The following is a 15,120-nucleotide window of genomic DNA, read 5'->3' as shown; positions in this document are numbered from 1 at the left end:
TATTTAAAGAATTATATTGTTAATAATCAATGTCCTATCATAGATTCAGCTGTACAAAATCATCGTTTCATCTGTAGCGTTCTTTTGATGCTAGGCATCTGTAAGAGCCGTGTTTTCTATTACATTTTATTCTTCCACCTGTTTCCAGAAACTGCGTCGTTCGCGCGTGTGCATAATCAATTTTTCATGCTGAAATATTTCGTCATCGCATTAACGGAGTCTTATATAAATATCGATTGCGGAGATGTTTCAAATTGTACCGCTCCCGAACGCTACCAGACGCTTCTGACAATCAGCCCCAACGCATTTCCAGTCGGTCTCAATCGCTCGGAGACGTCACTTCAATGCTAGTCCATCGTGTCACGTACCGCACATAACATACAGGTGAAAACCGCTTCTCTCCGCACTTCCTTTACTCCAGCACTAACTTTTCTTATTTTCTTTCTTTCAAATAATCTGCGATATCGTCGTCCAGTATTATCATTTTTCCATGAATCGCACAACTGCGCCTCGAGCTTGAAATCAGCGAACAACGATCAACGTGACGGCGTACGGGGTAAATACATTCGTAGAGTGGTATGAATGTTTTCTTTATTGTTTCGTTTCTTTATCGTCTTATGAATAAACATTCGACTTATACATTAATATATTTTAATGAGACTTCCGTCACTGATTTCTTTTCTTTCTTTTTTTTTTCTTCTAAACGAATTCGTCGAGGGCTCGTTGTCATTCCGATTATATAAATAAAAAGCGATGCGAGCTTCGAAGATAGAAGACACGAGAAGGAAACCTTACCGAGTCATACGATCTTAACGAAATCTTACTAATCGGCTTGAACAAGGTAAATGACCTGGAACGACGTGGTTTTCAATTTTACGTAACGCTCCTCCTAAGAATGAAGTCGAAGTATATGTATCCCATATTCGATCATCGTCCATATTGAAGATTAGAAGAAAGACAGATGTTTCGAGAGCGAGAGCCGTATGCATTGCGCGTCATTCGCAGAATATCGAGCGAGGAGTTCCATCGGACATTATGATTTGGCTCTAGTTTCACGCGGTTTATTGTACAATTGCATTTTTCGTTAACTAAATGAGTCATTCACGCATGATAGGTGAGAAATCCGTGGTCTCGACATTTTTCGCGGAATGGGTAGCGGAGAGAACGTCTTACGACAACGATGACGCATGTCGCGTCGAAGATATATAGGATAGTCGTGCGTGAAGTATCTATATAACGCATACAGGTAGCAATAGCCGAGGCGCACGTGAGCGCGGAAACACGTGTATCAGCTGTTAATAGCGTGCGACGGCGTTGTGAGCGGCAGAAGGAAAACGGTAAGGCCAGTAGTACTTGGTCGAGACCGGTTTGTAGGGACCAGCAGCGAAAATATTCTTACCACTGACCGTTTTTTCGTATGGTAATACCAGAGGCGTGTGCAAAAAGTAATAGAATTGTTTGTGTGTGTGTGTGTGTGTGTGCATAGGATAACTGGCCAATCAACGTATTGGTAAAACATTTTTATTATTCTGGTGAATCGACACTCGAACATATCGGTCCGAAAATAATAACGCTTTGTCCAGTTCATTACCTATTACGAATTGCAACTCGCGATAAAGACAGTTAAAATACAAATCCATAATCAATAGCGACAAGGAGCAAGTGTCATGACTTGAGAGTCGAGCACACTTACGTATTACGTGTTGCGACAATTAATAAGAGATTCCCATGGATTGATAATGAACATAGAGTAATTGTTTCATTACTCAATGTAAAAGACATAAACGTATTTTTAGTAAATTTTTCCGGTGATTTAAAAGGATCTTAAAGCTAAATTTCGCGGTCAGAGAAATCTGTAAAATTTTTATGAAATAATAGAATACCAGAGAAAAATTATAATTCATTGGATAACGTTATCGATATGACATCATCGGCGCGGTTTAATCATAGCGTGATAACATTAGGCCCGTTTGTTTTATAGGTATAGCTCGAGGCGCATCCGAATCTGATGCTAGTGACCAGCCATTGCGAAAGTAAATGGGTTTCGCTTCCAATAAACACGATTTTCCTCTACCTACTACTTTCGAGCATCCTGTTCGTCTGTGTCGTGCGGCATACGATTACACACTGATTACCGTTTTGGAGGAACGGAAGATTCAATCTCAGCCAGGGTAATAGGTAATTATCGCTTGTCACGTACCTTGCTCAGAATAATTATATTGCATCGTCTCATAATTTTATCCAGACCTCGAGCATTTATAAGAATGGTATAGAACTTTATTTCTATTTGAAAGGCAACACTTCTACTCACACTTAGCAAATGTTCTTTGAAATTTTCATTGCGAGTATGAGAGACCAATGTTATGGTGTAAAATCTTTTACTTTGAAAGTACAGTTTCCAGTACAACTCAAATATTTTTGAGTTCTTTAAAACTGAAGCTTGCGAGCGTGTTTGGCAGGTGATGTTTAATTGGGTAGTTATTTATCAGTTCCCTTTCTCTTCGTGATACACGTGAGTCGCAGCAGAGAACACGTGAATGGTCTACTGGGAACTGGCAAACGGTCTCCGCAAGTCCGTGACCCGCTTTTAGAGATTACAGACATTTTTTTAATCCAGCGGACGGATTATTAAATAATTTAATAATCGCCCGTATCTTCTGACGACGGATAGTCCAGCTATTTACAGTATTTCACCAATGCGACGTTTATTAAGCTATACCGTTCGGCGACGTCTTCGGTTTCATTTTATAATGGCATCCGTTGTATCATTAGCCTATTCCGGCTTGACGCGACCATTGTAAGGGGTGACTCGGTAAATCACGATGGAATGTGTCTCTTTATTAAGAGTTTCGAGACAGACTGATATTTTACGCAATATTTGGAACACGTTAAATCCGCGGTTTAGTGTAAAAACATATTACACTAGTGATTGTATAAATTCGAGACAAAAATATATAGAAAGAATGCGAAACGTAGCAGTATGTAAGGAAGTTACACAACACGGGAATTTCAGACTCTTCTAAATGGAGTCCACGTGATCGGCGTGACCATAAGCACGTGGATAGTCTGGCGTGCTTCAGGAACGTTTGCTCAGTCCGTGACCGCTTTCTGCAACCCGGCAATCCTTTTACCAGTCTCGCGTAGCTCGGAGCATATTTGCACGCTTCTCGTTAAGGGTGCGTGCACAGCGTGATATCGAATGCATAGGGTGGTCCATGAATCAGTTGCTATGGTATTTCATTATTTTCGCTGGAATCTATTTTAACATTCGGAGTATTTCCATTTCATAGAATTCTCTTCATATTAAACATGGAAAATTTCGCGCTCGCCGACGCCACGCTTAAATCTTGATTAGACAACGCTTACGTTACCACTCTACAAAGAAGATCTTTTATTTGTCCGGCCAATCAATTCATTAACTCATTTCGCGCACCGTCGTCATATAAGCTTTACAAATGATTTTTATCGTTTCAGCGGCGGTTTTCTGCCGATAAATTGGATAATTGGATAAAAACGACAACTTAGGGGAACTTCGTCTAGTACCGGACATACAAGGTTTTCTTTCAAATAATATAAAGTTATACGTGCCTCCGCCATTTCTTTCATCGCCGAATTCATTAGCATTAAAGATCTTTAAGTGTCGTTACGAAAAAAACGATGTGATCGTAAAAAACGCATTACTAAAGAAAAATCTACTTCGTGCTTCGATTACAAAATACTAAGATCTCCGAACATTATAACCCGGAGAGTTTTAAAACAAGCGACCCAGTTGAAAGCTGTTCGAATACTTTTTACCGGAGGTGGTATTTAATAACCGTGTCTTGGCTGTGATGCACAAGGAAATAAAATACATTGTAACGCCTCGAACTTTCAGGCCAGATCGAAAATTGAATATCAGGAGTAGTACACATTGAATCAGGCGAGAAGGAGGACGGACTGGTTCGCAGGACGTCTCGTGTACCCAGCACGTGCATGGCCCAGTCGTCGAGAACAGCCGCGGGCCCACCGTGGTCCCCATATCCGATCAATGCTGCCGTATTGCACAACGATTACACATGCCTTTCCAGTCGTCCTTTCGCTTTTTCTCTGCACCTCCTTCGCGAAGGCCGTAGCAAGCAGCCAACGGTTTCGCTGCAATAGCATGCACGACTATAGACTACTCTCTCTCTTTCCTAAACACCATTTGTACCGGTATCACCCGTTCCTTTCGCGTGCCCGACCATCGGAGAGAGACCAGTCGCGCAGAGCCCACCGAGGCTGCCTGCTGTACTCGTTGCCTGGACAGAAATTGTCTAAGGTTCGCGATAATCTCGACGCGTGATTTCGTGGCTTCCACAAGGGTTCATCGCGGTGACTGCGATTTCGTGCACTCGCTCCGCGAACCAAGCTACATCTCTCTATTCGGCCCGCGGGATCCAAAGAACTCGCGATGTGGCTCGACTGTGTAGATGTAGAGGGACGACAGGTGACAGCAACATTGTGATACCGACGATTATGTCGGAACCCGGTGGGGGATGAACGAACTCTTGGTTGAATAATTCATTGAGCTGCTTCTCGTCCTGGTTCAGTGGTTGAAACTCTTGGATAACCGGTTTATACGAACTTATTTAGTTGTACGGAAAGTAGTTTCGTTTTTCGAAAGACGTTTGATTCCAATATTTGTAAAAACAGAGTGGTCTATTGATAAAATGTATAGATAACGATTATATATCAAACACTCGCCGTCTTATTTTTTGTTGAGAAAACGAAATTACTTTTAAACTGAATTGTTCTTTTAACATTCAAACTACGTAATACATGGTAATACGGCACGACTTCTTAAATGAAACCAAAAGTCAATCAAAGGCAAGGATATCAAGTTCAGCGGCGACGAAAACGATACACGTGGCAAGCAACGTGTTTTGTCTTCTTGCTTACATATACTTATACGGACACGTCCACTTAACTCGGGACACGCGTTGCCAAGAAGAAACTCAACTAGCAATGCTGTAACATATACAACCACTACTGCACCCATGTCACGTTTGCCATATATCGGTCACGTTTTGCTTAGTCCCATCGAAACCGAGGTCCATCGATGAATTTTCTGCGATATAATGTTTAATGTTAACCCGAGTCTTTTCGTCGTTAGAGAACGACGCGTTCTAGCTACGATTTAGAGTTCGATAGTTTTAGTGTTAAGATAATTATATCAGGGGTGGCAAATACTCACTCTATTCGCCGGTATTTAAGAGCAATATATCGATGATGTTCGTCGAAGTAATCTTCCACTAAAATGTAAAATTTTTCTTTTGATGTTAGATGCTGGCACTCATGAGTACGGCGAAGCCCGGTTTTTTGGAGATCGACAATGATAAATTCAAGACCATAATGAAGATATCAAGCGAGGACGGGATTGAGCAAAGGAAGGATCGATCCGGAAAAGACGAAGATGCTTCGAAGACGCTGCAACTTCTTCGAATAAAAGGATATCCGCGATTGTTACCTGAAGGTACTGTCTTTCACTGTATAATAATTACTTTCAATATTAATTGCATTGCGATCAGTGATGGTTTAATTACGTATTTGCGTTACAGGGATCCAGGCGTTGGTTAATTATTGCCGATACTTGCGAGAATTATGTCTCTCCTATTCGTTGCTCAGCGACGAATTGTTACTGGCACTAAGCTCTGAGAAGCATATGCAATTGGAGACTTTACGATTGGAAGTGCATCAGGAGATAAAGCCGCTTCCACGTGTCAGCGATACTGCTTGGTGTACATTTTCAAGTCAACTGCCGAACATAAACCTAGTGCTGTGAGTGCACTTTCTTCTAAAGAATAATATTTAATAAATATTCAGCCTTTAGAGAGAAGCATCTAACGTCAGCAATTTCTTTCGATAATAATGGACTGAGTAATAACGTCTACTGTGGATAGTACATCTTTTTACCAAGTTGGGAAAATGGGAAAATAGCGTTATTTATTCTATTTTTATTCTATTCGTTATCGTTTACAATTTGATCCGATATCACTTACCAGGAAGCTCAATTACAATGAGTAATTAAGAATGATGAATGACATTGCAACTTGTTTTTACGAGATTCGAAAGAAATTAATAGTACTCTTGTGTAGTATCTTGTATTTATGCGAGACCACGATAACATCTTTTTTTTTCTTGAAACAATTTCAGATCGTCGTACATGACGAACGATGATGATCAGAGTGTGCTCCTTGCTCCCTGCGTTCCTATAACACACTTGTACTTCGGGGAGGCGCCATCTGAGGCAACGTTGCTACGCATTGGTTGCGTATATCCTCGGCTGGTCGAGTTAGTTATCGCTGCTTATGGACCGGACACACTTGATCGAGCACTGCTGTCTATCGCCGAAGGATGCCCATGCCTAAGCGCTGTCGGTTTGGGCGATTGTGAAATTACGTATGTACAGTGCACTAACGGTCGATGATTATTTGCAAAAAAAATCATCTGTATTTAATTGTTGCATTACGAAAGATGAACTTTAAAATACACCACCGATTGATAATTTTCGTTTTTGTTGACCGTAGTTGCTCAGGTTTGTTGGAATTCGTCACAGTTTGCGCGAAACGACTACGAATACTATACGTTTGGGAGACATCGCTGGTAGAAGACTCCGAACTGGACGTGACGGAGTTATCGAAAAAGATTTCGCAGCTCCTTGGTCGTACATGGGTACCTGAATACATACCGTTGTGCTGAAAGTTTTTAGTGGTAATTAGATTAATTTTTACGGCACACTAATGGCAGACAATAGTGTTGCGCATTCACCAGAAATGCGCGTAAGTGATAATTAGATTGTACGATCATTCATCTTCCATTTTTTTTACACGAATCAATTGCACAGAGGTCAGAAAAATATGATTTTAGATCGTCATGTAAGAATCGTATATGTGTTGCACGTTTCATAATGTTAATATTTATTAAAAAAAAAAAAACTACCCTGTTGTTCAAAATCACCGTCATAAAATCCAAAATTGTAGTGCATGAACGTTTTAGGGTAAAAGTATTCCATACTCTGATTACAAACTACAAGTTTATAATCGGATCAATCATTTTTATGGTAAATATGTATATTTTATGGTAAAAATGTAACCATAATTTTGTTATTGTCATCATTAATTTATATCATTACGTTAATTATTCGAACTAGTACGAAGTATGTTATTAGTTTTACACGACTTAATGAAAAAGAACGAAAAAAGCCACTTATTGTAAAAATTGCTCGTGTCTGTTAATACCAAAAAATATAAACTTTATTAGATTATAATGGTACCTTTTTTGCGAGTGGTGTATATAAAATAAAATAATACCACTACTTATTTATCAATCGTCGCTCATGGTAGATATGTATAATATACAATAATTAATAATATAGTCTATAATGTTATTGTAATACAACAGACTATGTACATTATTTCTACATCGTAACACAATAAATGATTGGATATACTTAATAATTAATGGTATCTATTAACGTTAACAATTAATGCTCTTATCTTTAAACGTCTCTTCTTGAAAGTCACGCGAATATTTTTTTTCTTTTTACATCTCGTCGATGTTATTCTAAAGATGCAAAGTGCTCAGTCTTGTCTCCTAGCCAATATATCCGATCTCTTGTCTCGTTAAGGCCGATTACAAACCTAATACTTGAACAATTTACGCTTCATACACGACAGACCATGTTAGTACGATCGAAAATCTTGGATTATTTTTTTTTGTGTCCTACAAATTTTAATTATAAAATACATACGTAACGCACAACTTATTGAACAAATATTTCCGTAGTTTCATGAACATGTTCGAAGATTGAAACACCTTAACACGGTGCATTGTACCTGTCCATTGCCTCTCGTAGGTTTATTCGAAACTCTTTATACGTATGCATACTTATTTTATCAGATTCTAATAAATGAGAGTCTCCACGATTACAATAAAATTTCAGTATAAAACGACGCGCACAACATAAACGTATACATACGATATTACGTTAATTCCGAATCATTTCAATCTCCGAACACGGTGTTGTTTCTCTGCTTGTCGAAAGACTTGATTAATTCAATAAAATATGATAAAATTTAAATTATTTGGTATATAACAACAACGCGTACTTGTCATATTATTAATTAGGAAATGCACTAATTATTCATTGGTATTTTTAAGCAACTCACGAGTTGTAAACATACAAAAGAATTTAAATCTAAATTTGTCACTTAAAGGTAACAGAGCCCTTTGAATATGCTTGACGCACACATCAAAATGACCATTCACTAATATCAATATATGAATATTTTAATAAAAAATATTGCAAACACTTTAGGAACACGTACAAAAATTATTCTAATATAAATATATGGCTCTTGTTTCTAATTATGTGTTGTCAACTTACTTGTCATGAACACATACATAAATATACGTAGTAAATTAAAAATTATTTAAAAAAGGGTTCGAATATACGTGAAATATTTTCACAAAAGGAGAACTGACCTATATAACATATAATTTGAATATCGTACCCCATTTACGATTCCTTCGCTCATTAATTACAATTATTCCCTTCTATTTTGTAATATGCATCATACAGTTAAGTCTCGTTCAATACTGGAGTTCGTATTTTAATTTCGTTCTAGAAATAAGGGAAGCCGAACTGATTAATTGTAAATATAATGTCTGATTATATTACATGTATATATTGTACGCAGTATTCGTGTGACCTATATTATTAGTTAATCTTTATATATATATATGACGCAATACTTATTAATTTTAAATCAACTAAAGATTAGATAATCATTTGTTATCCGAGACTTAACTATGTACACAACAATTTTTTATAAATGTGGCCTGTACAACATTACTTAGTTCTGTAATCTGGTGAGCTATTTACATCGTAAATTGGTTTAAAGTAATTATAAATGAAGCTTTATACAGATCACGGGTCTATTAAGAATTAAACGAAATTTTAAACACAGGTCTTAAATCGCGTGTAAAACATGTCTAAAGTATTGTTAATTTTTAGCACCAGCTTAGGCATGTTCGCCATTCTTTGTAACTACTACTTTTGGCAAAGTAATATTAATACTATCATTACGTAATTCCACTATTAACAGGCATAATAAAATAGGTCGACAATTATCTTATATCGTTACGAAGGATCAATGAAACAAATGGACGGGTCGATTACTTATTCTACACCAATATCCTGCAGTAAGTGGACTTATCGAAACTTGTCCTGTTTCACTATCAGTTTCACATTATCCGACGACGTTTCGTTTAAATTAAAAATTGATGTAGCACAGGTTTGAACAAGTCCCCATGTTGCAGAATCCCCATCTACATACGTATAAGTATTCGAATATACATAAAAAATTGATGCAGCTTTAAGAGACATAATGATTTTCATTTTGAGCATCGCGACTGCTAAATTTGCTCGAGGGGCCGTTAATCTAGCATCGATAATAAAATTTTTGTTCCTTACAGGTCACCTTAATTATTTAATCATACAAAATTTTGTAGAGTTCCCCCTATCAAAATCTTTAATCTTTACAAGTTACTGCGAAAGGCTTCAGCCCCAGGAACAAAATAGGATAATATTTTAATGGATATTTCTGATTGCCTTGGCGCACAATGAGTTTAACAATAACAAGATTTTCATTACGACGTTGTCGTGCTGAAAATAATAGTTTCCCTTTTCTTTATAATAGATTTCACTATTATATTTATGCACCTGTCTGTTATTTGTTAAGATATGGCTCTTGGTATTAACCAGTCATATCGGTACAAATATTTCAAATACTCCAATCAACCCTGCAAGATAGTTCTCATTATTAATTTGATAAAACAATTATCAATTACACTAAATCGTGACTATGACCAAACCACAAATATGTGAAAATATAATAGTAATTTATACGAACCTATATAAAATAATCAATCAGGCATATCAATTGAAATTATAGGTACAACAGGTTTTGTTAGGTCGATTTTCTTAATATGTTTTTCATGTTTATCTGAAACCATCGGTTCAGATGGTGGTTGATCCTGATCACTTCTTGGCTGGTATGAAATATTACCATATTCTTGAAGTAATGGACACAATCCTAATAAAAAATGACAAAAATCTTTCCTAATACCAAACCACCCTGAAATTAAATAAGTTGACTGATTATTTGCTAATTACTATTATTTCATATTTTAAATGAAATGAAATTGCTCCTTTCTTACATCTGTTTCCACCTTTTGCATCAAAAGACATAAAAATAAGTGTTATATGAGATATTAAAAGCGGCATAGCTACTGTAGTATAATTTAATGAAATATCTTCATCTAATTTGTTTGCTAATAACACCTGCAATAGAACAAAATCCAATGTCAGTGGAATTTTATTATTCATCATCATTTTAACAAAATAATCATTCTTCTTACTTGGAACACAGAGATTGGAACCACAAGAAATGTGTATGCCAATGCAGAATTTAGCGATGTTCGCCTCTGTCTGGCAGTAACCTGTGGTGCTCTTAATAAAACGGCTGCGAATACTATCGCATATAGCACAGCTACTAAGGACAAGCTTAAAAGTGTCCAAACAGGCACGAATACTACTTCCCAACTCCATGTTATAAAACCATCTAGCCTTAATGCCAAGAAAATAAACTGCAGCACATTAACTGCACAAAACAGTTCAAGTTCAAATGACCGATCATGTTTTGCAGCCCAAATACATACCTGCAAATACAACATATTTATATTTGTTGAGAATTAATGTACGATTTCTAGATATTTATATATATATATATATCACTGATTAAAAGTATGAAATATGTAACTAATCAACTCTGTTTACATTAACAATTACAATGACCTAGTAACTACCTTATCACAACATTCATCATAATATTATTATAGAATATGTCTAAGACTATAAGTAGAAACAAATATAAAAGATAAAAAGTACACACACACAATTAAAACCAACACTATACAAATTGTGTAATTGTAAATACTTATTTCATACTTCTAGCCAGTGCTGCGTATATTTAATTCAGTATACTTACTGCTATTGATACTATAGAAATGAAGATAAGTGGTATAAATACAAGTATCCAAAGGTGCCTCTCAGATTCTAATTTATCACATACTAACAATTCAAACATTAACAGGATCAAGTGTAATGCCAAAGTAATTAACATTGCCTTGTAATGTACATAGGCATCTCCTTCCAGTCTTGCATGCGGGTGTCTCCACCAAACATAACTTCCAACAGTAGCACCCAAAATTACCATACTCTTCCAAAACCATATTGGCGTAAAGACACACCAATAATTCCATTCTATAAAACCATCCAGTCGAAGGGCAAACAGCGATGTAAATATCATCAAACAGCAATGCACTAAAAATTTGCTACAATAAAAAATAGAACAAAATTAATTCGCAAATATTTTGTGAAATGATTGTTATGTTTACTCTTGTTGACTTAAAAACCATTTAGTTCTCGAAGCATGTGTTTATGACATCTTAAAAGACAAGAGCGAATAAAACACAAAGAACTCTACATTGATATCGGTATCTACAAAAATTGCCAATTCAATTACTTAACACAGATTGCACAACGTGTGTACTTTCAATGTATAAAATGTTCAAAACAATGAAGTATTTTTGGTGATTCGCGACTAAGGTCAAGAACCGTGTAACAATGATAAAATTTACTGAATAAAGAAAGACAGGCATTTGTTTAAATTAGGCATCTGACCTATTTATAAAGTACAACCTGTACTAAAATTAAACTATTAAGAAATATTGTGATGCGATTATAGACAGATTTAAAATATTCATCAAATCACCAACAAACGCTATAATTTATAACAAAAAAAGGAAGTCTCGTCGCACAGTTAACGATAAATGTTTTCTATAAATGCACAGTAACGTTCCTTGTTTTACATTCTTTTCATTTGTCTCGCATGCCGCATTTTACATTACATCTCTATATGTATATACGAAAGATTTTCACATCGAGCATTAGATTCGTTGTTAATCCTATAGCTTTGCGGAAAATCCATGTAATTCACGCGCGAGGTTTTACCTTGGATTGAAGTCTTGAAAGAGTGTTTGCAGATTCATGATTATCAGAAACGTTTTGTAGGCCAACTACTCGACGTAAATCTTCGCGATGACCGTCGCGTATAAACGCATCCCAACGAAAATCGTTTCATTTACCGCTGATTTTATCGCGGAAGAACACGAACGGCGAGCACTGCATTTGCAGGACGAAAAGAAAAAAAAAGTAAATCCCACCGTTTCGCACGCGAAAATTCGAATTGCACTGAAAGCAGCCGAAGGCCAGCAGCTGTCGACACTCGATACGTCAAGTTACAACTAACTTAAACGTTAGCGGAGAACTTCGTACTTATTTGAAATGCACATGCAAAATGCAACGCATAACGTGATTCGTTACGTACACGATTTTTACATGTTTTACGCAATTTAAAACGATAACAGATCGGAGATAATTACGATCCGATGCAGATCTGAAAAGCATTTGGTTGGGAACAATTTTGTAAGTAAAAAAGAAAATCTTCACCAGCAGATTGATTATTTTGTTAACGTTTCAAAATCTTCGACATTCATTGAATCACATTGGTGTACTTTTTTATTACGATGTACACCATTGTTGTTACAATAAATATGTAATGCTGCATACATTGTACATGTATTTACATTGAAAACAAATAATAATTAAATATTAGAAAGAATAATTTTATTACATTCTGATAATTACAAAGTCTTGCTAAGATTATTATTGAGCAGAATGGTGCATTAGAATTTTAATATTGAAGTTATTTGCATCCGTATAAACAATTTTTGTGTGACACCTTTTTTATACGTATCTTATGTGTTTAGTGTAAAGGAAATAGGGAAAATAATTGCGTGAATTTTGATTGCAATTTGTAGGTTTCAATTATCAAACAAAATTGAACAAGTTGGCTACTTTTGAAAAACAATTGCTAAAAATATGAACGGCAGGTAGAAGTCCAATCAGCCAATCAGCGCTTTACGTGAGTACCGACAACGCGTAGATCGCTCTGCTAGTTTCCGGTAGAGTATGATCGTGCCTCTTTCCGTCTGTAGCTTCAATCATGGCGGTGGGTAAAAATAAGGGACTGTCGAAAGGAGGCAAAAAGGGAGTCAAGAAGAAGATGTAAGTGAATTATAATACGTTTCTTTTGAGCTTTAAACCCTCGAACTGATAATAAGTTAATATTACGCGAACCACCTAGCAAGATGCTTTAAATTAAAACAGATTTCGTACACCTGACATTTGAATGTTTAGAACACACTCTATGATTCGCACTTTGTCTTTAACAAATTTGTTTAATTTGAGTGAAGATACGCTAGTAACGACTTGTATTACTTTTCTTAAAAAGTAATTGCATATTTAAAGTAACCTTTTTTGCTGTACATTTTCGTTACTTACATAGATAGTTAATGTGAACACCACGTTGATGTTCATCCGATTCAACGTATTGATATTGAATGAACTATTTAGTATAACACGTGTAAAACATGCAATAGGTAGCTAGGAATTTATACGTAAATTAAGTTATTCTGTTTCTTTTAATATAATTTTTATAATTCGCTGTTCCAAACTTAAAGAGTAACATAACCTAATCGTGTTTTTCCTTGTAGCGTTGATCCCTTCACCCGTAAGGATTGGTATGATGTTAAGGCACCGTCTATGTTCACCAACCGTCATGTTGGAAAAACATTGGTTAACAGGACCCAAGGAACAAGTAAGACATTTCGGAAACTGAGATTTATATGCAACTCTAGTTCCATAAAAGTGCCTCCATCACTTTTTTTGGCGTTCCCTGTTGCAAAAGAAAATGCAGACTCTAAACTATAGTATCGCTTTAAAGTGATATAAAGTTTAAAGCAATATAAAGATGCTGCTACAAATTTTCATAACTGTATACTTTTCCCTGTTCTCGAATTATTTTTTTTTTTATTAATGAAATTTGTTTTGCGTTGTACAGAGATTGCGTCCGAAGGTCTGAAATACAGAGTATTCGAGGTCTCTTTGGCTGACTTGCAAAATGACGGGGACGCGGAGAGATCTTTCCGTAAATTCAGATTGATCGCAGAAGATGTTCAACATCGTAATGTGTTGACCAATTTCCATGGTATGGACTTGACCACCGACAAATTGAGATCTATGGTTAAGAAATGGCAAACTCTGATCGAAGCTAATGTTGATGTAAAAACTACCGATGGTTATCTTCTTAGAGTTTTCTGTATTGGTTTCACCAACAAAGATCAGTTGAGCACAAGGAAGACATGCTATGCTCAACATGCACAGGTGTGTAATTTGGCTTGTTTAATTATATTTTTGGACACTGGCAAATCTATAGTTCGTGAGAGTGTAACATTGCTTTCATGCTACAAGATATTGCGATAGTAATTGTGCACTTGCTTACCACATTACCTCTGGTACAAGAAGTAATGATATTCGAAGATTGCAACACTAACTTAATTTATATAATAATTATATAATATTTATATTTATGATAACGAAATTAGTTATCTGTATTCGTGTTTTTATGTTTAGGTTAAAAAAATTAGGCAAAAGATGGTAGACACGATCACTAATGATGTTACAAAGAGTGATTTGAAAGGTGTTGTCAGTAAACTTCTACCAGATGCTACTGCCAAAGACATTGAGAAGGCTTCACAAGGAATTTACCCACTTCATGATGTTTATATTCGCAAAGTATGTTTGTGCATATCCTTAACTTGTACAATGTCATAATTATAGCTTTAATAACAGTGTCTATAATAATAATTGCATCCTTTGACAGGTGAAAGTATTGAAGAAACCACGTTTCGAACTGAGTAAGCTATTGGAACTTCATGGAGACAGCGCAGGTAGCAAGACCGAGGAAGTAGGCGAAAGTGGCTCAAAGGTCGACAGACCAGAAGGCTATGAACCGCCTGTACAGGAATCTGTTTAAGGGAGTAATTCTCTTTCGATATTTGATATAAATAAAAGTCACGTTCAGTGCAGAAATTGTTGCCGTTCTTTCTATCTTCTACCTACAGCGTATTAGAATA

General features: G+C 36.1%; 3 protein-coding genes across 13 annotated transcripts; 2 read left to right on the top strand and 1 right to left on the bottom strand.

Annotated features, from left to right (window-relative positions):
* Nucleotides 1-229: 229 nt before the first annotated feature.
* On the top strand, nucleotides 230-7,429 carry LOC144476938 (F-box/LRR-repeat protein 3). Of its 11 annotated transcripts, none has more exons than XM_078194273.1 (9): nucleotides 245-384; nucleotides 476-556; nucleotides 752-841; nucleotides 1,982-2,178; nucleotides 3,475-3,555; nucleotides 5,302-5,491; nucleotides 5,577-5,796; nucleotides 6,172-6,417; nucleotides 6,546-7,422. In XM_078194273.1, the coding sequence occupies exons 6-9, from the start codon at nucleotides 5,302-5,304 to the stop codon at nucleotides 6,715-6,717; spliced, it is 828 nt and encodes a 275-aa protein (XP_078050399.1). In that variant the 5' UTR covers nucleotides 245-384; nucleotides 476-556; nucleotides 752-841; nucleotides 1,982-2,178; nucleotides 3,475-3,555; the 3' UTR covers nucleotides 6,718-7,422. The 11 variants fall into 11 exon arrangements, with proteins under 11 accessions (XP_078050403.1, XP_078050399.1, XP_078050398.1 ...); XM_078194272.1 differs by having other exon boundaries at nucleotides 476-576; XM_078194271.1 differs by lacking the exon at nucleotides 752-841.
* Nucleotides 7,430-7,630: 201 nt separating this feature from the next.
* Nucleotides 7,631-12,383, bottom strand: LOC144476936 (transmembrane protein 185A). The gene is made up of 6 exons (XM_078194269.1): nucleotides 12,095-12,383; nucleotides 11,070-11,415; nucleotides 10,441-10,740; nucleotides 10,240-10,363; nucleotides 9,933-10,157; nucleotides 7,631-9,822 (listed from the first exon to the last, which is right to left on the bottom strand). Exons 1-5 carry the CDS (start codon nucleotides 12,130-12,132, stop codon nucleotides 9,946-9,948), a joined length of 1,020 nt encoding a protein of 339 aa, XP_078050395.1. The 5' UTR covers nucleotides 12,133-12,383; the 3' UTR covers nucleotides 7,631-9,822; nucleotides 9,933-9,945.
* A 667-nt stretch (nucleotides 12,384-13,050) lies between these two features.
* Rps3a (ribosomal protein S3A) lies at nucleotides 13,051-15,076 on the top strand. The gene is made up of 5 exons (XM_078194284.1): nucleotides 13,051-13,210; nucleotides 13,699-13,802; nucleotides 14,046-14,368; nucleotides 14,618-14,779; nucleotides 14,868-15,076. The coding sequence occupies exons 1-5, from the start codon at nucleotides 13,149-13,151 to the stop codon at nucleotides 15,018-15,020; spliced, it is 804 nt and encodes a 267-aa protein (XP_078050410.1). The 5' UTR covers nucleotides 13,051-13,148; the 3' UTR covers nucleotides 15,021-15,076.
* The last annotated feature ends 44 nt before the right edge of the window (nucleotides 15,077-15,120 follow it).

Source organism: Augochlora pura, chromosome 11 (genome assembly GCF_028453695.1).
Source record: "Augochlora pura isolate Apur16 chromosome 11, APUR_v2.2.1, whole genome shotgun sequence".
NCBI classification, from domain to species: Eukaryota; Metazoa; Arthropoda; class Insecta; order Hymenoptera; family Halictidae; genus Augochlora; species Augochlora pura.
This window is presented reverse-complemented; position numbering and strand designations above follow the sequence as displayed.